The 24,574-nt window shown below is 55.6% G+C and overlaps 2 protein-coding genes and 1 long non-coding RNA gene across 3 annotated transcripts; 1 reads left to right on the forward strand and 2 right to left on the reverse strand.

Annotated features, from left to right (window-relative positions):
- Nucleotides 1-476: 476 nt before the first annotated feature.
- On the reverse strand, nt 477-9,470 carry CCDC201 (coiled-coil domain containing 201). Its single transcript, XM_046020267.1, has 3 exons — nt 9,021-9,470; nt 3,080-3,193; nt 477-1,051 (listed from the first exon to the last, which is right to left on the reverse strand). Exons 1-3 carry the CDS (start codon nt 9,468-9,470, stop codon nt 650-652), a joined length of 966 nt encoding a protein of 321 aa, XP_045876223.1. The 3' UTR covers nt 477-649.
- Nucleotides 9,471-13,086: 3,616 nt separating this feature from the next.
- LOC123951858 lies at nt 13,087-16,699 on the reverse strand. The gene is made up of 3 exons (XR_006820525.1): nt 16,614-16,699; nt 16,263-16,428; nt 13,087-13,589 (listed from the first exon to the last, which is right to left on the reverse strand). It is a non-coding gene; the product is annotated as an uncharacterized LOC123951858 (long non-coding RNA).
- A 3,369-nt stretch (nt 16,700-20,068) lies between these two features.
- On the forward strand, nt 20,069-24,288 carry IGFBP1 (insulin like growth factor binding protein 1). The gene is made up of 4 exons (XM_046020073.1): nt 20,069-20,550; nt 21,701-21,870; nt 22,837-22,962; nt 23,829-24,288. The coding sequence occupies exons 1-4, from the start codon at nt 20,211-20,213 to the stop codon at nt 23,958-23,960; spliced, it is 768 nt and encodes a 255-aa protein (XP_045876029.1). The 5' UTR covers nt 20,069-20,210; the 3' UTR covers nt 23,961-24,288.
- The last annotated feature ends 286 nt before the right edge of the window (nt 24,289-24,574 follow it).

Below are 24,574 nucleotides of genomic sequence, written 5' to 3' on the forward strand. Positions count from 1 at the left end.
TTCTGATTCAGTCTCATGGGAAGTTTTATCTTCATCTCTGAGGGTGAGGCCACCGCCGTCAGGCCTGGAGGCTCAGCCCTGGAGATGGCCCAGAGTAGGGCTGGGAACAAACACTCTCTTTTCATTTTCAGAAGGAAAAAAAAAAAAAGACTAAAGACAAAGCACCAAACTTTTTTTTTTTTAAGATTTTATTTATTTGACAGACAGAGATCACAAGTAGGCAGAGAGGCAGGCAGAGAGAGAGGGAAGCAGGCTCCCCACTGAGCAGAGAGCCTGATGCGGGGCTCGATCCCAGTATCCTGGGATCATGACCTGTGCGGTGTCCACGCAGTGCCCTAGCTGCCCATCTGCACCAGGAGGCTGCTGCGGGTTTTCTGCACCAGTTGGAGTGGCCCCCCACACCCCGCCCCAGCCCCAGCATGGAAGCGCATCCAGCTTTGCCGTGGGGCCCCAGCGGCACAGGCACCAGGCGCTGGATTCCTCACCCCACCCCCACCGAAACCAGCACCCAGAAGCTGCCAGAACTGCCTCCCACTTGGAGTCCCAGGTCTGATTCCCCTGGAATGGCATCCTGAGCCTGCTGGGTGTGCAGCCCAGCCCTGTGTGGGTGGCTGGGTCACCACGCTCCCTGGTCTCTACGTGCAAAATGTCATCCTGTTCCCTGGGTGGCGCTGGGGAAGCTGGTGGGGTGGTGGGCACCCCTAGGGTAGGCATCCACGTTGCCTGCTGGCTCCTGCTCCCTGTGTGCCCCACGCTCCGGTGGCGTCGCCCAAAGCCTCGCTAACTGCCCCACCCCCGTGTCGAGAAGCGCATCCCCGGGAGGGCAGGGGACCAAGTGGGACCTGAGCAAGCCCTGGGGAGGGCTGGGGTTTGCAGAAGGCCGGACAGATGGGGGGCCGGACGAGTCAGTGAGGCCGAGGCAGGCGCTCCAGAGCCCCTCAGCCCCTGGCCCCAGCACCGAGGGGCAGTCGTCCTCCACGGTGAGCTCGTGCTGGGTGGCCTCCTCGATGTCCTGAAGCAGGCGGATTTCCCACTGCCTCACGCGCTCCGCCTGGGGGAGGAAAGTCATCTCCTAGAAGGCCCACATTGCAGGAACACCTGCCGCAGCTGCTGGAGGACAGCAGAGCCCCCCCCTCCGAGGACAGCAGAGGTCCCCCTGGGCTGCACGCCCCTCCTCACCCCTGCCCCTCGGCTCTCAGGCACCCCTGCTTCCGCGGGCTGGGGACACAACTGCACCACGGAGAGGCAACGCCCCAGAGGGCCCGGTCTCTGTGGGCACCGGAGGGGTGGCTAAGGACCAGGGAACTGAGTCTGACAAGGCAGAGAGGAGGCCGGACGGCTGGGGCATCCGGGGGGGGCGGGGGGGGGGGCATGCCGGGAACGTCCCGAGGGGCAGAGCAGACAGCCGTCTTCCCAGGCTGCAGCAGGAGAAGGGCCCAGGCCAGGGTGGGGGACACAGAGCAGGATGAGCCCTGCTTCCGACGGAAATGAGGCCTTGGCCTCGCAGAAACAGAGGTGGGGGGCAGGACCAGACCACAAGGGGCATGTGCAGGGACAGGATGGCAGAGGACAGTGTTGGCAGTGGAAAGACTGGGGTCCTCAGCCACTCCATGGAGGGTCCCCCACACATCGAGGTCCTCCAATAGCCTGAAAGTGTAAAGAATAGAAGCAAACCGTGGTGGGGGGAGGCGAACGAGGGCCAGGAGAAGCTGGCATTGCCCGCAGGGGTGTGGGTGGCAGGGGGAGTCGGGAGAGCAGGGCTGGGGGAGAGGCCGCCAGTGAGCATGTGAACCCCTCCCAGAACCCGCACAGCGGCTGGAAGCCCAGGGCCTGCATGAGGGATCCCAAGGCTGCAGAGGCTGCCCCACCCACGGGATTGTCTCTGAAACGTGGTGAGAATCCCCCGCCCCTCCCTCGGTCAGCTCCAGAATATTCCAGCCTCGATCACACCTCTCCTGGCAGCAGGTGGGAGTATCGGCCTGTGGGACCCGGCACTAGGGAGGCACCTGGAGCTCGGGGGTGGCCCCGCACTGGAACCCCAGCCAGGAATGCAGGCAGAGCTCCGGTCAGGGTCAGCTCGGCAGGGCCCGGCTCGCCGCTCTGACTGGGCACGGCCACAGAGGGCAGGCTGGGAGGGGGCGTCAGGAAAGCTCCCCGCCAGCAATGCCCCAGAAGTGCGAGTGAGGCCAAGGAGAGAGCCCTGGGCAGCCAGCGAGAGGAACCAGCAGCAGAGTCAAGGCGCCCTGCGGTGACCTTGGAAAGTGCAGCCCAGCGCCCCTCTGAGGGGCAGACGAGGGGTGAGAGAAGAAAGAGGAGACGGGAAGAAGCTGTCCAGGCTGTGCCACACTGACTTTCACAGAGCCCCCGCAGGTGGAGCTGAGCCACGGCTTCTGAGGCCACAGAGGGAGGGAACCGACGGGCCCATGGGCGCCCACACGTTCCACCTCTGGGGAGCAGACCTGGACAGCCGGGGTCAGCTGCAGCCCCACGTGAGAGGCAAGATGGAAATCCCCTATCAGTACCCTTCTCAGAACTTTCTAGAACTACAGAGTGTCACAGGAGAGGGTGAACAGGCTGAGGGGCCAGGACGCAGAGCTCAGAGCAGGAAAGGGCCTCCAGGAGCCAGGGGGACATGGAGGGAGGCCCGGGTCTGCCCTGAGAGGAAAGAGCCAACAGCTTTCTGGGCCCACCTGCACACCCCTGAGAAGGCCAGGAGGGTTCACAGGAGCTTGGGGAGCAGATGGGGATGGGGGGACACAGGAACTCCACACAGGGTCACACCACCACTGAGCAGGTGGGGCAGGACCAGGACATCAGAAAGGCCTGAGCAGTGAGGGAAGCGAAGCTGCCCTTTCATCAGGGGTCCCCAGCCACCTCCACAGGACCCTGAGCCCCCAGATGGGGATGGGGTGGGGACTGGTCAGGGACATAGCCAGGGACAGGGTTGGGGTTAGGGTTGGGTCAGGGACAGGGTCAGGGACAAGGCTGGGGTCGAGATTGGGTCAAGGACAGCGTCAGGGTTGGGTTGTCTGGGTCAGGGACACAGCCAGGGTCAGGGTCAGATCGGGGACAGTCGTACCACAGCCTCCAGCTTCTTCAGGTCCCGTCTCCTCCTTCCAGCCATGTTGGGGATCCCGGGCAACCCCCAGGATCGAGGCCAGCTCCCTTCTCTGTGGGACTCCGCTCTCTGGTGCTACTGCCAGGTGACCGTGGCCAGTGCGGGTGGATCTTCCTCGGGAGATGGGGGCTCTGGGTTGGGCCCTGGCTGCCCGCTGGCTGCCCCGCAGGCAGAGATGTTGGGAAGCCGTGGCGTCTGGAGAGCGGCCGTGGGGCTGAGCCCTGTCCAGGGGACCAGGTGCTCCCAAGAGAGGTGTGCAGGTGGCGGGGACCCAGCCTCGGGGGTCTCTCTCGGGTGGGAGGGGACGCAGCCTGCTGGTCTCCTGTGCGGCCTGGGGGAGGCTTCCTGTGGGGTCTTGTGCTTTAGGACCTTTCTCAAGGGCTGCTGATGCCTCGGTGAAGAAGGGCCTCTTCTTCCTCAGAGGGGCTCACCCCGGAACCTGCTGAGACAGAACACAGATGTCGCTCCCTAGAAGATCCGGGCAGGAGCCTCGGGATGGGCACCAGAGCCTGTCGGACAAGTCCTCCTCCTCCTCAGCCTCTGCCCTGGGCACAGGGCTCCAGTCCTGCCCCCCGTGGGAGCTGGGAGCACCCAGAGTGCGCTCCCACCGTGCCTGCCTTCCCACCCACGTCACCTGTTCTATATTTTGGTCTTAAAAGAAAACATTGGTCCAAAATGTGGTGTCTTAATGCTGGGATTGAAAAATAAATGGTTTCCAGGTAAAAACACTTTTTTTTATTTTCAGGAGAAAATTGTAAAATGTTGTCAGTGAAATCATTTTGACATTTACCCTCAACATGAAAGAGCAGAGCAGTGGGGGGACGCGACTGTTCCCTGTCCCGAGGGCGTGGTGAGTCGGGCAGGGGTGTGGACACCGAGCATCACAATCTCGAGCCCCTGATTGCAAGCCCCTGGATCCCAAACCCCAGGCTTGTCATCATAAGGTCGTGGTATCCACACGCTCCTTGAAAAGTTGTCATGTCAAAACGACCTGACAGACTTGGCAGCTTGTGGTTTGAAAGAAGTCCTCGTGTGTCTCTTAAAAGAGGTATTAATTCACGCTGTTAATCAACACTGGCTTTGAGCCAATCCCCTACCAGTCTAGGTAACGTTCAAAGGAATGCTGATTTTATGTTGAACGCCAGCGATGGAATGGGGCAATGTATTCGCAAAGTACAGATCCAGTAAGGGGATAATATCCAAAGCATGCAAGGAATTCATACAACTCGGTGAAAACCCAGACGATCCAATTAACACATGGGCAGAAGACGTGAGCAGACATTTCTCTAAAGAGGACATCCAGATGGCCAACAGACACATGAGAAGATGCTCCACATCACTCATCACCAGGGAAATACAAAACAGACCACTGTTAGATACCACCTCACACCTGTCAGAATGACTGAAATCAACACCACAAGATGCCGAGAAAGGGACCCCTCATGCACGGTTGCTGGGGATACACACTAGAGCAACCACTCTGGAAAACAGTATGGAAGCTCCTCAGAAAAGTGAAAACTTGGAATCTCATGTGACCCAGTAATTCCACTTCTGGGCATTTAGCCACAGGGAAGGAAACCATCATCCTAAAAATGTACTGACCGGCCCTGCCACATTCCCTGCAGCCTCATTCACCACGAACAGCCGCGCTTTGCTGAATCCCACTCCCACGGGACCATCTCATGCCCCCGTTTGCTAGCGGGAATAATAGTTTCTGGTGATGATGTCCCTTGCGGGCAACGCTTCCCAAAAGTATTAGGAAAGCCATTGCCGTGCATGGTGTGGGAGGATCTGGAACTTTTTCTCCAACAGCAGATAGAAGCGTGAAGATGGAGGGACTGGGACGTTCCTGGAAGCCTGCAGTCTTGGCAGCTGCCTGCCAACTGGCTTCCACTCGGGGTGAGACAGTGCCACCAGTCAGCGGAGGGCACTAGTGAGGTGTTTTCCTTGAACTCCTGCTGTGCATTTGTGCCTGAAGGGATGTATCTGGTAGTGAGTCTTGGGGGGAGGCAGAGCTGAAAAGCGTATTAATGATAGTGGAGTAATAAAGGAGTGAACTTCTCTTAGAACCAAGAACAGATGCATTTGTTGCCTTAAACGTGAACCTGATCAGAAATGCTACAAGGCTGTGGGGAAGCTTCCTAGCCAGACTTTGCTGCGTAACAAATCATACCACCCCGAGGGGCATAAGATGGACACTGGTGATCACGGTTTTTGTGGGTGGGGAGCTTGGGCTCTCCCATGGGGCTGCTTTCAAGTTAGAAAACTGGACAGTCCAATGTTAGCCTTCCTACAGTCCAGCTCCCCTCGGAGGCTAACACTAGTCATTTGTAAAACAAAACAAAACAAAACAAAAAACAAAAAAATGTGGAATGCACATCCTGTGTACACAAGAAGTTCGTATTTCATTAATGGAATCCTAATACGGGTGCTTGCGTGGCTTGTCACCTCACGGACAATGGGCCACGTCCCTGACTCTGAACAAAGAACGTCAAGTCGCTTTTCTGAGCTTGGCGTGGGAAACACAAGAGCAGAGCTAGGGGTTTAAATTCCCCAAAGGGGCTTGGAGGTGGGCCAGGCAGAAGAGGTCCGCCAGCGCGGTCTGGTGGGAAGGGGGCGTTGTTCCCGGAACCGTGTTCAGCGGGGCGCACTGGAGCATTCACAGTTGGACACCAGCGAGCTCTCCGAGCGTTCTTCCGAGGTGGGTATAGCATCACCAGGCAGCTGGGAGAAGCCCCAGCCCAGGTGAAACAGAAAACAGGTCTGGCTTCACATCCGGAGGGGCGGGACTGCCTGCAGGGGAGTCTCCAGGACCCCAGGGCTAGGAAGTCAGGCTGAGAGCCCTGCTGGCGAGAGGAGGTATGGGGGTGGGGGTCAGTTCCAGAACTGCTACTCTGTAGCCCTCTGGGAGCTCTTGGTACAAAGTTTCCCTTCGCAAAACCTTTAGAAACTGATGAATGTGAACTCTAGCCATCCTGAAAAGCTGGATTCCCTCCAGAGAATGAGTCAGATCAAGGAGGGCCAAAGTGTTTCCCAGAGTGGCTGTGTGGTCCCCAGCCTCCCGGGCACACAAGGTGTTCGAACGCTGCCTTTCTAACACGTGAGCAAGGGCGGTGGGGGGGTTAACGTGCATTCCTTTCACGGCCAGCGACAGCCGTGAAAATTATCACTGATAAAATTATCACTGAATGCGACGGCGAGCATCTTATCACTGAATTACCGCCGACTTACCGCACGTACATCTTCTTGGCTGGTTAGAGGTTGAACCCCTGTAGTGCCTGTCAGCAGAAGCAAACAGAATCGGTTCGCTTATTAACAGACTGGCCCTCAGTCAGCAAGCTCACAGGCTCCGCACCATCTATGGGAGGCTGCCCCGGAGACAAAGGGATTCGGAAAGATCCAGAGCATTAGCACAGCAAAGACAGCCGGGAGGGATGGGTGACCACAGGAGTGCCTCTGCGGTTAACACTGGAAGAGGCCAAGTTCATGGGGAAAAACATCGGATGAGTCAAAAAACAAAAACACAGTGTGATAAAAAAAATAAAAGTCGACAGTTTGCTGCTTTAAGTACCTTTGCTCCGGATACCACAGCGTCGGCAAAGAGCAAAATCCACAGAGAAGGACGGAGAAACAGAAATAAGCTAGGAACCGAGGCTGCTTCTCAGTGTTGGGTTTTTTTTTTCCTCTTTCTTTTTTTTTTTTTAAGCCCATGGTAGATCAAAGAGAAAAAGAAGAGAAATGATCCAAATCCCATGGAAGACCATCCGCGCTTATAAAGGGAGATGAAGCTATTCTACTTCTAAGAGGGACGAGGCTCACTGCAGAGGAGGGTGTGTGCCAGGCGGGGTAAGGGGACGGGAGTGCATTTCCTGCGTAGCAGAAGCCACCCTGAACTGACTTTTTCGTGGACAGGAACTGAGAACCAGTACACAATTGCACGTTCCATAAGAACAATTTGAGGGGCGCCTGGCCGGCTTGGTGGATTAAGCATCTGCCTTCAATTCAGGTCATGGTCTCAGGGTCGTGGGATCGAGTCCCTTGTGGGGCTCCCTGCTTAGTGGGGAGTCTGCTTCTCCCTCTCCTTCTGCCGCTCCCCCTGCTTGTGCTCGTTCTCTATCTCTGTCAAATGAATAAAATAACAATCTTTCAAAAAAAGAACAATTTGATACATTTTTGATAGAACAATGCTCTAGCCCTGACAGCTTACAGAGAGAACAGTGTGGTTTTTCAGGTAATACTCAGCACAAACAATGCAGACATACATCTGGGAATAGTACGCGGATGAGATGGGTTTTTTTAAATGAGCGGGGAAGGGAGTTTTCTTTCATCATGTGCTGTGGTTCCGATGGGTCAGCCATTTAGAAAAAAAAAAAAAAAGTAGCAAAGCCACGACCCTACCTTCATGCCTTACATGAAAATAAATTACAAGGGACCGAATATGATACTCTTTAAGAATTCAGATTGCTAAAAAGAAACAGAATAATTTTTAAAAATCTGAAACAAATTGGATTCTTACATCATCCACCAAGATAAATTCCAACTGCATATAAGATATGAATGCTGTGAGACATGACATGAAACGGGGTCACTTTTGTTGAGGGGTTTAGCCAGGGCTGGGGGCCACCAGCAGGGGGGCTCGTCCTTGGTCCTTGGGGTGAAACCAGCAATTTTGAACCCAGCCAAACCCCACTTACCCCAAGCCCCTGCAAACTGCTACCGTAAGAGATTTGGTCCAATTCTGCTCAGCCAACCTGATTTTTCTGCTGCCAACACCAGTTAAAATTCTAAGCAACATATACATTCTCCATTGTCTTAACCCCCCCCCCCAGTTTGGTCCCCTAAGGGGACACAATTTGGGTTGCTCCCTGAACGGCCATCAGTTCTGCCTCCTTGCCGAGAAGGCACAAACACAGAGCTATCAAAGCACTGGGAGGAAACGTGGGTGGCTTGCTCTGTAAACTGGTCAGAAGTGAGGTTTTCAAATCATAACTCATGACACAGAAGCCATAAAGGAAAATAAATTGAATAAATATAAAATTTTAAATTTTTGTAAAGAAAAACAGATGATATACTCAGTGGAAACAGACCTCCCACAGTTTCTGTAAAAGATTAAAAAGAGGCTAACATTCCTCCAACCCAGGGGAAAAAACATAACCCAACCGATAAACATGAAAGGACCCTTCATTTTTTTTTTTAATATCAAATGTTTTTCTAATATACTAATAAGATGTCTGTTTTGGGTACAGGCTCTCCCCCCCCCCAAACTGAGGGAAAGTAAGGATCTAATGTTCTAGAAGAAGCTAAAAATAACAGGTTATGGGGGGCCTGGAGGGGGACAGGGGCCACTGCACACCTGCTTAGCCCTCGTATTGCGACGCCTAAAAATGAAGACGGGAGAAGGGTCCCTCCCCGTCTGACAAGGCATGGGGAGACTCAAGGAGACCTGGGCAGCCCCCCCGGCTGGGCTGCGGTGTGGTTGGGGGCGTCCTGCACCCTGGGGAGCCTCCGAAGCCCAGGGCTCTGAAACTCCCCCCTGGGGACCCTACCAGTCTTGCACCCCGCTTTTCCTTGCGCATATGGACCAAGTATTGCGAGGGCTCCGCCCCTGCTCCTGGTGCTGGCCCCCTGCCCCCCACCCCAAGGCCACACTGGACCTAGCCCCGCAGGACAGGCTTGGCAAGGAGGGAAAGGGGAGGAAGGGTGGGGGTGTACGGGACACGGAACCGCACTGATGGGTGGGGTGGGGCGCATGTCGGTCCCCCAGACCGGGGAGGCGGGCAGTGGTACCTGTGCCCTGGGCTCCATCCTGCCTCCACGGGAGGATGCGGCTGTGAACCCCACGCCGGCGCCCAGAAGCCCCCTCGGCGCCTCCCGAAGGCCGGGCGGGTGAAAGCGACCCCACCTGCTCGCATCCCGCACCTGTGGCTCTGCGGGCTGCGCAGACGCAGGGCGGGGCGTGGGCGGGGCGAGCCCCGAGGGTCTCCACCTGGCGGGTTCCCACGCGCACCTGCTTGTGTTTCCGGCCTTCCCGGGGCCCCGTGGACGCCCAGACCTCAGCTATCCACGTGCACGCTTGCGTGCCAAGCGGTTCGCCTGCCTCTTCACTGCATGCTGAAGGAGTGGACACCGTCACCCTACCCTCGCACTCAAGGCAAGGGTCGTGTTCCAGGGTCTTCGTGTCCCCGTGGCCAGAGGTACGGAGCTGAGAGTGACTCACAGCTGTCCGACTCCCAAAGCCCTCCCTGCTGGGAGACTGCTTCCCAGCCTTCACGGGGTGGGCGCCAGAGCCCCTGCAGGGCCCCAGGGGCGCCGAGGTTCTGGTGGGCAGCCCTGCTGGGACCCGGACTGGCATTGCGGCGGCTCCCTGGCGCGGGGGCCGGCTCTGCCTGGGCGAGCTCCCCCCACGGCAAGCACCTCCGGGAGTGGGACCGCGCGGGAGGGCAGGCAAGAGGCCGGTGCCCAACCGACCAGGCTCTTAGCTATCATTAGTGAATAACAATTTAAAAAAAGTCTCGCCTGGTACAGTCTGTCCTTTTCCAGATGGGGAAAGTGAGGGCCACAGTGGGGAAGAGTCTCTTCCAAGTCCGGCAGGAAGCCAGGTAGGTCTGCCTTGACAACATCCCAGGGTCCTGTTGTTTCCTCACTGTGTCAGGCCCTCTGAGGGTCCCCTGCCCAGGGTACCCTGCTCTCCTGACCCCAGCGTCCCCCTGACTTCCTGGCACTCAGGCACACTGCTCTGAGTGTAGCATACGGTTCTTTTGTTTGTGTTCACGACTAAAAACAATTTCGAAATCTGCAGTGTGTGCCTAGGGTCAGGTTAGTTGGGCACACCAACGTCATCTGTCGCCATCACCCTTCACTGCCGCCATGAGCAGTGCTGTGCGGGGAAGCTTGGGAGTGTGGGCATGCGCAGGGGCCCCTCGGGGGCTCGAGGCCAGCCTGCAGAGGCGTTGGCCCCATTCCCTGCTCCTGGTCCCCACTGGGAGCCGAGCATGTTCCTAGAGCGGGGCTCAGAGAGGCTGTGTGCTGGGAGTTGGATGCCTCTCTTTGTACAGAGGCTGACTTCGGGCGCGACTCAAATCCAAGTCGTAGATGCACACGTGCCTGCTGGCCTGCCGCCTGGAAACCCGCATCGTGGGTACAAATAATGCTCTTGGGGCACGCAAATGCAGTTCAGAGCCTGGCTCTTGTCCTGTTCCAGGCTCGGGCTTTGGACAAGACATGCAGGGATGGGCCAGGACAGTGACAGCCGCATCACTGGGCTTAAAGATCAGGTGTGGGGAAAGCCCAGGAGTGCTTGGCACGTGGGAAGTACCCAGCAGCTGGTGGCATTGGCATTCACTGTACCTACTTCCATCAGGCTTTCCCTGCCACCTCATGCTGGGGCTTTCAGACCTCCGGCAAAGCAGACTACCGATTGTTTCTGCATTGGATATGTACTTTCTGTGTTTTCTGTATATGATGATGTTTTGGCATCTTAAGACCTTTCTGGCTGGGGAGAGGCTGCACTGTGTGGAGTTAGCCAATCCTTGAAGATAGAAAAGGAACCAGTGGGAAGCATGCCTTCCATATGGGAACCAACCAGCCCAGAGCCACACCTCCTCCATCTGGACTGAGCAGCCAGGTGCCAGGCAAGTAGGGATACCCTACAGCTTAGACCCCATTGAAATTATTCAAGGTAGCGAATGCTAAGCCACTCACACTGCCCTGCTCCGCCTTTCCCATGCAAACTCTGGTAAGGGCTATGGCCAGGGCTTTCCCCTCCTCCCGCTTCTGCCTCCTGACTACCCTGGTGCCTCTGGTAGTCTTGTGTGGCGTGTGCTGCCTCCTGTCTGCAGGACCTGGAATATAATTAACTTTCCTCCCAAGCCCCAATCCTCTCTACTCATGTGTCCCATTGACTTTACTATCCCATCCCCAACACATATGTTCCTAAAACAGATTCTAGGCAAGCAGTATGCTCAAGGTTGCTTCTGACCTCAGGCTGTAAGTAAGAGGCTAATGACTGATACTTTTTGTAAACCACTATAGAAAGGAAAAAAAAAACACCAATAAATTTCATTACTGATCAAACAAGCACAAAACACCGTAGCTCAAGTACTGCTTTAAGTGTATTAACATTGGTAAAGATAAACTGTCAAAATACCTTCCAAGACGGAAAGCACCAGCTTTACTTGTGAATCCTACTGAACATTTAAGAGAGAAATTACACCGATCCTTTACAATCTCTGCCAGAGGATAGAAGCAGAGGGACTGATTCCTAACCGAGCGTGACCATAATACCAAAAACAGATGGAGACATTACAAGAAAGGAAAACTACAGATCAAGATCTTTCATGAACATAAATGAAGAAATCCTCAACAAAATATTAGCAAATCAAATCCGACAATGCATAAAATAATGATACGCCGTGGCCCAGTGAGATTTATTCCAGGTGTGCAAGGCTGGCTCAGGAGTTAAAAATCATCCAGTGTTACCCATCACATCAAGCTGAAGAAGTACTGCATGATCATATCAATAGCAGTAGAAAAACCATTTGACAAAATCCAATATGTGTTCATGATAAAAGCTCAACAAACTATGAAGACGGGAGAACTTCCCCAGCTTCATAGAGAATACCTAGAAAAACCTAAGTAAAATCACAGTTAATGGTGAGAATCTTGAAGATTTCACATGAAGATCAAAACAAGACAAAGTTGTCCCCTCTCACCAGTGCTTTTTTATTTTTTATTTTCAGCATAACAGTATTCATTGTTTTTGCACCACACCCAGTGCTCCATGCAGTACGTGCCCTCCCTACCTCCCTATTACCCACCACCTGGTTCCCCAACCTCCCACCCCCCGCCCCTTCAAAACCCTCAGGTTGTTTCTCAGAGTCCATAGTCTCTCTTGGTTCATCTCCCCTTCCAATTTCCCTCAACTCCCTTCTCCTCTCCATCTCCTCATGTCCTCCATGTTCTTTGTTATGCTCCACAAATAAGCGAAACCATATGATACTTGACTCTTTCTGCTTGACTTATTTCACTCAGCATAATCTCTTCCAGTCCCGTCCATGTTGCTACAAAAGTTGGGTATTCATCCTTTCTGATGGAGGCATAATACTCCATAGTGTATATGGACCACATCTTCCTTATCCATTCATCCGTTGAAGGGCATCTTGGTTCTTTCCACAGTTTGGCGACCATGGCCATTGCTGCTATAAACATTGGGGTACAGATGGCTCTTCTTTTCACTACATCTGTGTCTTTGGGGTAAATACCCAGCAGTGCAATTGCAGGGTCATAGGGAAGCTCTATTTTTAATTTCTTCAGGAGTCTCCACACTGTTCTCCAAAGTGGCTGCACTAACTTGCATTCCCACCAACAGTGTAAGAGGGTTCCCCTTTCTCCACATCCTCTCCAACACACGTTGTTTCCTGTCTTGCTAATTTTGGCCATTCTAACTTCACCAGTGCTTTTTAACTTCATGGTGGAAGTCCTAGCTGATGTGATAAGAAAAGGAAATTAAATGGATACTGACTGGTAAGAAGTCCAAAAATTGTCTTCGCCAATGACAAAAATTATCAGTGAAAAACCTCCTGGAATTAGTAAGTGCTTAAAGCGAAGTTGTAGGGTACCAGGATACGGAGTCAATCCTTTTTGGACAAACCAACAATGAACAAGTGGAATTTGAACTTGAAGACTTACATTAGCACCCCCAAAATGAAATATTTGTGTATAAGTATAACAAAAATCTGTGCAAGACCTGTATGAGAAACTATCAGACTGATGGAGGATCTCACACAAGTTCTGAGATGGAGAGCTGTCCCATGTTCATGGATAGGAAGACTCAATGTTGTTAAGAGGTCAGTTTTTCTCAACTTGATCTAGAGACTCAGGGTGATCCCAGGAGAAGCTGCAGTACATTATTTTGTAGATATCCATAAACGGATCCCCAAGTTTAAAAAAGAGGCAAAAGACCCAGAATAGCCAACACGATATTGAAGAACAAAGTGAGAGGAGTGATGCTATCCGACTTCAAAACTTACTGTAAAAAAACAAACTTACTGTAAATCTATGGTATTGTAAGACATGAATCTATGGCGTAGAGGGGATGTTGGTAATTAATAGACAAACAGAGCGATGGAACAGCCTAGAGAGCCCAGAAATAGACCCACAGAGATATAGTCAGGTGGTCTGGGACAAGCAAATATAACACAACGGAGAGATTATCTTTTGACAAATGGCACCGAAACAACTGGATGCCCACGTGCACAGAAATGAACCTAGACGCAGACCTTACAGCTTTCCCAAAAGTAAGTCGAATGGGTCATAGGCTTACGTGGAAAATGAAAAGCTACCAACTCTTAGAAGACGACACGGGAAAACTCAGATCGCCCTGGGTACGGTGATGAGTTTTGCGACGCCGAATGTATGATCCGTGAAAGCAAAAGTGTAGAAGCCGGACATCATGCAATTTAAAACTTGTGATCTGTGAAAGAAAGTGTAAGGATCATAGAAGAAAAGCCACAGACCAGGAGAAAATATTTACAAAAGATGAATGTGATAAAGGACTGTTATCTAAATGTTAAGAGAACTCTTAAAACTCAAATGCAAGAAGACAAACAACCTGATTAATAAATGGCCAAAGGCCTTAATGGAAACAGTCCCGAAGAAGAAAAACAGATAGCAAATAAGCCATGAAAAATTGCTCCACATCACACGTCATCTGGGGAATGCGAGTTAAAACAAGGAGATATAAGTAAACACCAACTAGAATGGCCAAAACCAAGATACGATCAACACTAAATGGGGGAGGAGCATGTGATGCCTCTTGTGGTGTGAGCAGGGCAACGGCACCCCCCATGGCATAGATCACATCCATGCTGGGACGTAGGGGAGACGCCCCCGGGGACGTCCGCGCTGTACCGTAGGGGACATGACCCTTTTCGGTGCAGGGCCCTTGCTCTCTGAGTGGCTCACAGACTGGCAGAGCTGTGTCGCCTCTGCCTGGTGGGCAGCAGTGCAGTCCTTTGTAATCGCCTCTGGGGGGGTGGCGGAGGCCCTGCTGCCCCATGGGCGGTTTGTCGCATTGGAAGGGGATCCTGGCCATGGAGGTTGGCTGATGGGGCTGTAGACATGTTACTGAGCAGGTGTGGAGAGCAGCCCCTGGTCAGGCATCAGAATGGGGACTCCCTCTGCACAAGCCTGCCCTGGAGGTCCCGGGGCCGATCTGGTGGAGCACATTCTCCTCTCCCGACCATCTAACGAGACCACAGATCTCATGTCCAGGGGACGATCATCAACGCTCAACCAAACGAGCCCCGCCTGAGAGCCGAGCAGGGATCCAGGCGGATGCTCCTGGTTGCACCTGATCTTTATACGCGGGGCAGAGGGGAGGTGTAGCGGCTGGTGGGACTCTGTCTGGGGAGCACGAAGACCGAGGTGGGCGTCCGTCAGCTCCTGCAGAGTTCTGCCTGTCACCCACCGGCCTCCGTGCCTCTCCACTGGCCCCTCCCCAGCTGTCCACCTGCTTCTTGCAGGCTAGCCTTCAGCAGGAGGGGAGGAGGGTTTGCGGAGCCTGAAGCTCAGGCTTGAGCAGGCCTCGGGGTCCCCCGGGAGCTTGGGCACCCGTTTCAGAGCTCACCAGTCAGGGTCTGGGTGGGGCTGCGAATGTGCCTCTCTTCCCAGGCCGCAGGTGACGTGAGGCTGGCTAAGCCATGACACTGGGGCCGTAGGTTCAGGTCAAGGTCAGGGGAACCCCCATGTGCTTGGCACTTGGTACACCACCCCCAACAGAGCCCTGGGTTGTGCATGCAGTTGGGAGGCCTCCATCATGGAGGGCCATGTGCTTTTCCTGTCCTTTCCTGCATGTGCCCCTGGGGCCCTGGCCCCGTGCACACCCGCAAGCTCCTGGGCTGTGTGGCCGGATCCACTGCCGGGATTAGCAGGGGGATTCAAAGGGGGAGTGGACGTGCCTTCGGTTTGAGGACAGTGCCTTTCCTCACTCAGGGAAGGGGCAGCCAGGAGACAGGACAGACAGCCACCCTGAGTGGGCTTGCAGGAATTTACATCACCCCCAATGTTGACTGAGGACACAACATCTTTGTCTCCCCCCCCCCCCCCCCCCGTAAAAACAGCTCCCCTCCCTGGGAGGGGCCTCCGATTACAGCATTCCCTGCCTTTGAAGGTCTGACTTCGCCCTTGACCCTGCATTGTTTTTTAGAGCTCCAGTTGCCCAACCACCCGCGGCTGGTGAGTCAGTGGTGTGCTGTGTGCGGGCGGGACTGGACCCGCCGAGTGACGGGAGGGTCTGTGAGGTTTCATCATCTGGAGACGTCCCGTCTCTGCCCATAGCGGCCGCGGGGACACAGGGTGCTGCTCAGGGTGGTGGAGGTTACGACCCCTTTGTTCAGGGCTCCCAGTGCCCTCACAGGCCAGGAAACGGAGGCTCGGGGGGATGGTACGAGGGGCCAGGACATGGAAATCCAAGGTGCGGACACAGGAGGACTAGCCGGGCAGGCCCCGCACCTCCCCAGCCTGTCCCTCTCCCCGCCCCCCACCCCAGCTTTCTGCACAGCAGGTGATGCCTGGCCCAGCAGCTCCCTCATCCAGGGTACCATGCGTGTGCGGAGTTAGGATGGAACTGGCAGAGTCACGCCTGCCTCTGGGGTCACACGGAGGGATTGCTGGCTGTGGGCCACTGGCTCTGCCTGTCCGAACCAGGAGCAGGGGTTTGCCTTCCTGTGCAAGCATAGGGTGCACCCTGAGAGGTGGGGTGGGTGGCTCTCTGTGGCTGGGGCTCCCCCGGGTTGATGCTCTTTCTTGCCGAATAGATGTAACACAGTCCATACTCGGGACAGAAAACTTCCCCTCTGTTCCCCCACACCACCTTTCCATCCTGTCCCCCAAATACAGCCCTGAATCCCACTGAGCTGGTGGTTGGTGGCCCCCCCACCCCGACATCAGATGCTTGCAGGCTTTGATTCAGGCCAAGTAGGTCCACGAAACCCTGGCTCCCCAGCACCCCACCCCTGCTCTCCATCACTGGTCAGTTGAGTGAGGGGGGCCCCCATCAGTGTCCTGTGCATGGTGTGAGGGCCCTGTGAAGCCCCTCACTGCCCTCCCAGCCTGGCAGGAGACCCACAGGCAAGCTCAGGCTTACCTGGCCCTTCAGCACAGCCAGTCCGGCGTGTTGCATGCTTCCGAGACACAGAGGAACCCCCAGCAAGGCTCCTCAGAGAAGAGGACATTCAGTGGCTCCAAGGGATGGGGAAAGGGCAGCAGGGAGTTCTGGGAATCCAGACCCACACTGGGAAAATGGAACAAGCCTAGGAAAGGGTCCGTGGAGACAGAGATGAAACTGTGCCCTGCTTCCCGAGGGACGGGGTGCCGGGATGTGGCTGCCCCCCTCCAGCTGTGTCTGCTCAGCTCCAGCCCCGCAGACCCTCCCCTAGCAGCACCCCTCCCCGCTCCCGAACCAGCTGCCCTTTCCTTCCCGGAGACACTTGTGGACCTGTGCGTGGGCTGTTCTCCGTTCACATCTCTGAGAGCAGGGCTGTGTTTCCAGGGTGGCTGGCTTGCACTCTGTCCCAGGATGTTGGCCTGAAAGAACATCAGCGGGATGGTCTCAGCACTGGTCTCTGCTCTGCAGGCCTGCCCCCCTGGATCATTCCTGAGCTCCCATCTGACCTCTGTACCCCTGGACCTGCCTAAATCCTCCCATGGTTGCCCAAGCCCGTGTCACCGTATCTAGAGCCTTTCCCACCTGTTCCCTCTGCTGTCATTCCAGTAACCAGGCAGGAGAATGCTGGGTCCTTCCCTGAACACACTGCCCCCTTCCCCATCCCCTGCTTTACCCACTTGCCTGCAGTGTGGGCCCATCCTCGCTGTTTGGAAGGCCCTACTTCCTCTCCAGCACCTGCCTTGGCTGGCAGCTTCTGTGGGAAGCACCCAAGCGTGGCTCAGTGCCCTCTGTCCTGCTGTTTGCCACCACCCTCTGGACTCTCCAGGAAAACACTTATCTCCAGCACCAAATGCATGCACCTCCTGCCAGGCAGCATGGGGCTGTGGGGTAGCCTGTCCCCCTTATCCCGGCTGCACCTGCCACAAGCTGTGAGAATGGCTCCTACCCTCTGTGTGTCCTCTGTTGGGGGAAGGACAGGGTGCTGGAGGAAGGGCCCTTTGTTCTGAGGGGTGGCTTCAGAGGGGGTCAGGGAGAGCCCTGAAGAATGTGCTTAGGAGGTGGATATTGGACAGCGGGATGGTGGCGCAGAGGGAGGTGGACAGGGGAGGGGGCTGGAGATCCTGGCAGGAAGCACAGTGAGGAGGGCATCAGGAGAGGTGGCAGTGACTTTCTGTAGGGTGGGGTGGGGACACGAGGGCTGGACGCTGAGCAGGAGTCCGCGGGATTGAGGAGGCAGGTACGGCTCTGAAGGCACAAGCCTCCAGTGAGGAGGGGCGCCCTGTAGTGCCTAGGAGGGATGACTGGGACTCTGATTGGGGGTCATGGAAGTTGAGGCACAGACTTGGGGGTGTGGAAGGCAAAGCACCAGGGGCAGCAGGACCCAGGAGTCATGGATGCACTCAGGAGCAGCCAGCCCCAGGACAGACAGAGGGCCCACAGAGGTCTCCAGGAGGAACTGTCCCATTGTATTGTTGTGGCCAGAGAAGGGGAGAGTGCGCTCTCTGGGCTTTGGTTTGTGGCTACTGTGAGGCAAACAGTGGAAACATTTGGGAATCTATTTACATGGAAAGGAACTTCCACTACGTGCTGAATAAGTGAGACTTGGGGTGGGGGTGAGGGCCTCACCGGGCAAGTGCACAACAGGGTGAACTGTCCAGGGCGGGCACCGGCCCACACACAGTAGGCGGGCTCTGAATGTTTACCCGATGGTGCCCTCTTGCGTGTGCGTCGTTAAGGGACCATCTCAGGTGGACACACAGATCCTAAATGGAGGAAGTCAGAGGAAATTCAGAGCACAGATTCTTCTTTTGGAAATGAAATCATTTAGGAACCTACACCAAAAATAAGGCTCAGCTAGTCGAAAACCTCGGTTGGCTCTTTAACCAGACACTGACCTTTACTCTGTAAAAATAATGACAAACACGACCTTGAACTTCCAACTGCAGTGATTTCCGCTGACCTTGTTTTGATATTTGCTGGAGCTGGGGTCAGGTTCAGAACAGAGCAGAAACCAAGGTGTTACCCCAAGCCAGCAGCCCGGTGAGGCAGCTACAAACAGAGCAAGTAAATTCATTGTAATGGGGCCACTCTTGAGATGGATAATAGACAGGATAATACAAGTTATGAGCATATGAAATACTGTAGCATTTACCAGATAATATAAATCCAGCAAGATGGCAGTGAACACGGGGCAAACCGGTCCCTCCCTCTTTCCCTGATTTCAGGCCCCTCCCCACCAAGGAGGCCCTGCCATGAGTTTCTTATGTATTCCTCCCAATAGTCCATAAATTTAGAAACATACTGACATGTATGTTCATATAACGTTCTTTAGACACAAACTGCATATTCTGTACCTCCTCATTTTTTAAAAAAGGATTTTATTTATTTATTCGAGAGAGAGCAAGGGCAGGGGGAGGAACAGAAAGAGAGGGAGAAGCAGGCTCCCCACTGATCAGGGAGCCCGATTCGGGGCTTGATCCCAGGACCCTGGGACCGTGACCTGAGCCGAAGGCAGATGTTTCATTGACTGAGCCACCCAGGCGGCCCTGTACCTTCTCATTTTGCTTCACTTGGAAATTATACTTAACTTGCAAATCTTCACCAAATCTTGGAGATTTTCTCCATTAATAAGTGTGGAGCTTCCTCCTTCTTGTGAACGGCTGCCTCGTTTCTAGGGACCGGGTGTGCACAAGGGCACCTGTATGTCCCAGGGATGAGAGGGCCCATTTCCCACTGCCTTTAAAGGGATAGTGACATTTTTCTTGCAATGCCAGAGAATATCCCAGAAATAACCCCAGAGACATCCAAGAATACCCAAGAATTTCACAAGAGAAAAACACTCCCGATAGAAATTTAGTCTGATGGGGTGCCTGGGCAGCTCAGTTGTTTGCACGTCTGACACTTGGTTTTGGCTCAGGTCTGATCTCAGGGTTGTGAGATCGAGACCTGAGTCCGGCTCTGAGCTCGGTGAGGAGCCTGCTTGAGATTCTCTTTTTGTCTGACAGCCCCCACCCACTACCTCTTGGTCTCTATAAAATAAATAAATCTTAAAAAAATTTTTTTTTTGGTCTGAACCAGAAAGTCAGAGGGAGAAGCCTGGGGTTTGGGCTTCATGCTGTAGCCCCCGCCCCATCTCTGCATGGACTGAGTCCCGCTCTTCTCTGGAAGACAGGGACAGGGTCAGTCTCTGGAGGCTTCGGTGACACTGGGGGGCTTGGCTCCAGCCCTGGGAGGAAAGCTGTCCCTTTCCTTCCACACTCCCTCCCGGGAAAGGCCGTGATGTGTGCAGGTCCGTGGCTGGAGGACTTCTGCCTGCAGGGGGAGAAACAAATCAGGGCTTTGCCTCACTGAAGACTGGCCAGGGATGCCTCCCTTCCTCTCCCCGGGCCTTGGTTTCCCCCTTTGAAAACTAGCCTTGCCCAGCCGACCTCTCCAGCTGTTCCTGGGTTTGTGCAGGAGGAGCCCGAGAACCGCTGGGCAGGGGGATGCCCCTTGAACAAAACAAGCGGGACCTGCCTGTGCACTCCTGGTTAGAATTGCACTTTGGCTCCCGGTGGGAGCCGGAACAGCACAAACACAGTCAGAAACCTGGACCAGCAACCCTCCCTCCGCCCACCATTTGCGCAGGCCCTCGGACGCTGGAGCAAAACAAACTTTTCCGCTCCCCCCCCCCCCCCAAACTTATTTTGAACACCAGCGGCCAGCAAGCAGCGCCGGCAATCATTAACCCCCGCGTTCAGGGGGGAGGGGAGGGCGGTCGGCACCCTTTATAAGGCGCGCGCAGCTCCCAGAGAGTATCGGAGCCTCGGGCATCCAGCATCGGCTGCCTCTCCGGCATCGGCTGCGTCTCCAGCACCGGCTACTTGGCCACTGCTCGCTCGCCAGGTCCCGCCAGCACCGGCCTCTGTCCGCCGCCTCTGCTGCACGATGCCTGAGCTCCCCGCCGCCTGCGCCTGGCCGCTTCTGCTCCTGCTGGCCATCCAGCCGGGCACTACGGCGGGCGCCCCCCAGCCGTGGCACTGCGCGCCCTGCTCCGCGGAGAAGCTCGCGCTTTGCCCTCCCGTGCCTGACTCGTGCGCTGAGGCCGCCCAGCCCGCCAACTGCGGCTGCTGCCCGATGTGCGCCCTGCCACAGGGCGCCGCCTGCGGGGTGGTCACTGCGCGCTGCGCCACGGGCCTCAGCTGCCGAGCGCGGCCAGAGGAGCCCCGGCCGCTGCACGCGCTCATCCGCGGCCAAGGCGTCTGCGGGCCCAGCGATCCCGAAGCAGGTAGGACCATAGGCCCCACGGGGTCTCCCCCCGCCGCCCCCTCCCCCGCCCCAGACGGATTGCGGGCAGGGGGGGGGAGGGATAGCCAGTGTGGAGCAAACCCACCAAGTCCAGAGCTTGGAGGGGAAAAGATTGTCGGTCACCTAGATGAGCCCCATCATTTCATGGTTCTGCAGGGGCAGGTGCCCAGGAGAGGGTAGGTGAGGCCGGAGGGCTCAGACAACTTGGTGGGAGAGTTGGGGAGAGGGCCCAGACCCCTGAGAGAATAGGGAGGCCCAGGGGCTTCCTTGGCAGTGTCTGGGCCATGGGGACCCGCTCTCCTTTCTGCTGCTGAGTGGGTGGTCCCGGAGGGCTGAGCCTCTGGGAAGGCCTGGGATAGGAATCCCTCCCGCCCCAGGGCAAGCGTTTTGCATGTCCTTTGTAACGGACTCCTGTGGAGACAGCCACTGTTTACAGATCGAGTGTGAGCAGAGCCTGTAAACTTCACTTGCATTCATGCCAGAGAAAAACAGTGTTCCGTGTGCGTGCTTCCCCTAAGGACTTGACGGTCAGACCTTCGCTGAGATGTGCAGGGATGTGTACTTGTGGTGGAAGAAGGGGAAATACCTCTCCCTGGACCCGCTCTCCTTACCTCCCCATCGGGGCCAGTGGCTGCCCTGTCCTGCGTCCTTGTGGGAGGAATCCCATGGTTCTGTGCCCTAGTAGGGCATCTGCCAGAGAGCGTGACCCTTGCAAGGAAGGGCACAGTGTTCCTACTGGTTCTCTGTCTTCAGAGTCAATAAAATGCGGTCATCTTCAGTGGTCCTTAAAGGAGTTGGATCCCCAGGACCCCCTCAGGAAAGCCCGCTCTGTGACTCTGTCCACACACCAAATCCAAACATACGTGTGAGTGGCTTCACTCTCCTGCTACTTTAGAAGCAAACACACAGCCCCCCCCCCCCCCTCCGGCCCAGCTTGCAAAATTGCTGTTGGGTCACTTGATTCCCCAGACACTGTCGGAAGCTCTGTTGAAGGTCAAGTGGGCATAACCCAGGGTCCACAGGACCACCCTTCTATCCCTGCCTGGATTCTTGGGAGAGGAAGCCGCTCCCAGGGGTCAGGTGCGGAAGCTCGGGGAGGGCTCACGGGGTCTGTCGTGCTGTCTTTTCAGATGCCAAGGAGTCGTCGGAGAGCTCTGAGATCACCCAGGAGCAGCTCCTGGAGAATTTCCATCTGATGGCCCCGTCTGAGGAGGACGTGCCCGTCCTCTGGAACGCAGTCAGTAACTACAAGACCATGAGGTCTGGGTATGCCTTGGATGCAGACTCCGACAAGTTGAAGGTGAGGGCTTCCCTGGGTCCTGAAGGTGTGGGAGTGAACGCCTTCCTCCCTGAGGCCTGATAGGCCTTTTCCACGTCCACCTGGAGCAGCTTTTCCCGCAGGGACTTTGAAGAGGGGAGCCTTTTGGGGGGAAAGCCAACTCCTCTACAGTGCGGCTTCCGATATGTGTCTGTTGGCTCCAAAGCTCCCCCAGGTCCCTGCTGCCCCTTTTTCAAAATTGTCACATCTGCGTAACGTGACATTTATGACTTGCACCATTTCACGTGTAGCTCTGTGGCACTAATTCTGCAGTCATTGCCACCGTCCACGTCGAGAACTATTCTCACCCTGAGACTGTCCCCAGTAACCTCGCACTCCACGGTCTCGTGCGCTTTGACCAGTCTTTTTAATCCTACCACTTGAGGGCGACCGAGAATCAAAGTTGCGGAGATGGGCACGGAGTATGAGGAAAAAGAGAGAAAATGGTACCCCCAGGCATGAGCCCCTGGAACAGTGGGGGTCTGACCTGTTTCCTGGACACTTCAGGGTTTTGTCTGCGCGTGATGCCCGATGGGGAAAAGTTCATTTTCATCTCCGAGTAGCCGGATGGATGCCTTCATCCTTGCTTCATCTGGCTTCTGTGACCTAATGGCATAGAGGAAAGGGGTTCACAGTCAGTCGAAGTCTCTGCTGCTGGAAGGGCTGGGTCTTCCTCAGACGACCTGACATGGGGCGGAGTCCCTACAGGGCAGAGGCAGAGGGGAGCACCTGGGGGATGGGGAGCGCTGGTCTCCCTGTAGGTGTTCAGCCAACATTTGGGGAGGGTAGGTGTGCCCCCACGCATCTCAACAGCTCCCAGAGACTAACTCCCTCCCCACCTCCCGGGCAGGTCTGACCCACCCCCAGAGCCCCCTCTCCCGCCAGTCCTGTTCAGGTGGACAGTTCACTTATCCCTGTCGTTTATCACAATGTCCAATGCTCTTCCAGGAGCCCTGCCGGCGAGAGCTCCACAGGATACTGGCACAACTGGCCGAGGAGCACCAGTCGCCCAGACATCTTAACAATTTCTACCTGCCCAACTGCAACAAGAACGGGTTCTATCACAGCAGACAGGTGCGCACCCTGCCCGGGGCATCCTCGTGGGGAAGGCCCCCGCTGGCCCATCCCTGCAAGGCCACCCTTGCCTCCAACAGGGCGTCCAGTCCCAAATACACACTATAAAGCCCTCAGCCGACCATGTTAAGTAAGAGCCACCCCTCTGGGGTCACAGACTGGCAGCCCCTGGGAGCCTGAAGACCAGCTCGGTGGTCACGGCCAGCAGGGGACACACCCTGCGCTCGGCCAGGGCTCTGGGTTCAAGTGTGACCTTGCTGCTCGGCAAGCCTGAGCAGGTGGGTGGGTGGTCGGTCCCTCATGCTCCAGCTGTTTCCCGTCTGTCCCACCAGAGGAAGGGGGTAGGTCATCTTAGGAAAGCCAGTGTCTCCTTGGACCTCTGTAGTGCTCTCTCCACACGGAAGGAAGCGGTCCGCTCAGTGGAACACAGCAGTGTTTCCAGCCTGCCAGATAATGAGTGAGATCGAAGCCAAACCAAACACTTAATTTTGAGGGGTTCTTTAGGACTCAGTGAAACGCGGGGTCCGGGGATGAGTATAGCCAGGGGAGGGGGCAGGTAGAGGCGGTGATTTCCTGAGGAGGGTCTGCCTGGGAGTCGGAGGTGACGGCAGCCACACATGGAGCGTGCTCCCTCCCTGCTGTCGGGGCCACAAGCTGGACAGCTCTGCTCCCACGAGCGCCGTTGAACCCATGCACCGTGTCCTCATCAACTGGACATGCGGCTTTCGTCTCTAGTTTACGGGGAGAACGGTGGGCGGGCACGTTGGCCGTGCCCTTCCCGGCCAAGGTCACGGTGGCTCCGAGCTCCGCCGCCTCTAGCTCCACTGGGGCTGCTCCTGACCCTGCGCTCTGTCTTGCCTCTGCAGTGCCGGACCGCCACGGACGGCCAGCGGGGACCCTGCTGGTGTGTCTATCCCTGGAGCGGGGAGAGGATCCCGGGGTCTGTGGAGGTCAGAGGCGACCCCAACTGCAATCAGTATTTTGCCGTGCACAGCTGAGAGCACATGTCCTCTCCTCTGTCCCTTCACAGGAAATATTTAAGTACATAGCGTATTTATAGTCTGGAAATCATACACACTTATCTATATATATGTATATGTGTGGGAACCACTTTTATACGCCACCTGCTGGTGGACACGTAAATCTGTAGTTTATTTATTCACTGTATATGTATTTTTCCGACACAGCCTGTGTGCTGTGTTTCTCTGTAAATCATGAAACCTGTCACATCGCACCGGGTGTAAATACTTGATTTGTAGCTCCTTGAAGCTCCCTGTTTCCGGTTCTAAGGAGCAGGGGGAAATAAAGCCTGGAAAATGCAAACCTGAAATGCGTAGCAGGTGCATTTTTTTCAAGTGACTTAACAGGAGGCTGAAGGAGGGCTCCCTCCGCAGCCCCAGATCCGAGTCTGTGTAAATGCGCAGGGAGAGTCAGGTGGGGAGGCCGGGACCAGAGCGAGACGTGGCCACTGGGCTGGGAGGTCCTGTCGAGCTGGCTGTGTCGTCCCACCCGCCTGCACGTTACAGAGGTAGTGAGAATAAATGACCCCCCGGGAAGGGGGTGGCTGCCATGGAAGTGGACTGAATGCTCCCTCCCTGTTTCTGAAGTCCCT

This window comes from Meles meles, chromosome 10, assembly GCF_922984935.1.
Source record: "Meles meles chromosome 10, mMelMel3.1 paternal haplotype, whole genome shotgun sequence".
Taxonomy (NCBI): Eukaryota; Metazoa; Chordata; class Mammalia; order Carnivora; family Mustelidae; genus Meles; species Meles meles.

Coding starts and splice junctions, on each gene's coding strand:
- IGFBP1 (XM_046020073.1), top strand. CDS start 20,211: ATGCCTGAGCTCCCCGCCGCCTGCGCCTGGCCGCTTCTGCTCCTGCTG. Junction 21,871..22,836: donor CAGACTCCGACAAGTTGAAG/GTGAGGGCTTCC, acceptor ATGCTCTTCCAG/GAGCCCTGCCGGCGAGAGCT. Junction 22,963..23,828: donor GGTTCTATCACAGCAGACAG/GTGCGCACCCTG, acceptor TTGCCTCTGCAG/TGCCGGACCGCCACGGACGG.
- CCDC201 (XM_046020267.1), bottom strand. CDS start 9,470: ATGCCAGTCCGGGTCCCAGCAGGGCTGCCCACCAGAACCTCGGCGCCC. Junction 3,194..9,020: donor CAGGTGCGGGATGCGAGCAG/GTGGGGTCGCTT, acceptor ACCTGGCAGTAG/CACCAGAGAGCGGAGTCCCA. Junction 1,052..3,079: donor TGAAGAAGCTGGAGGCTGTG/GTACGACTGTCC, acceptor TTCCTCCCCCAG/GCGGAGCGCGTGAGGCAGTG.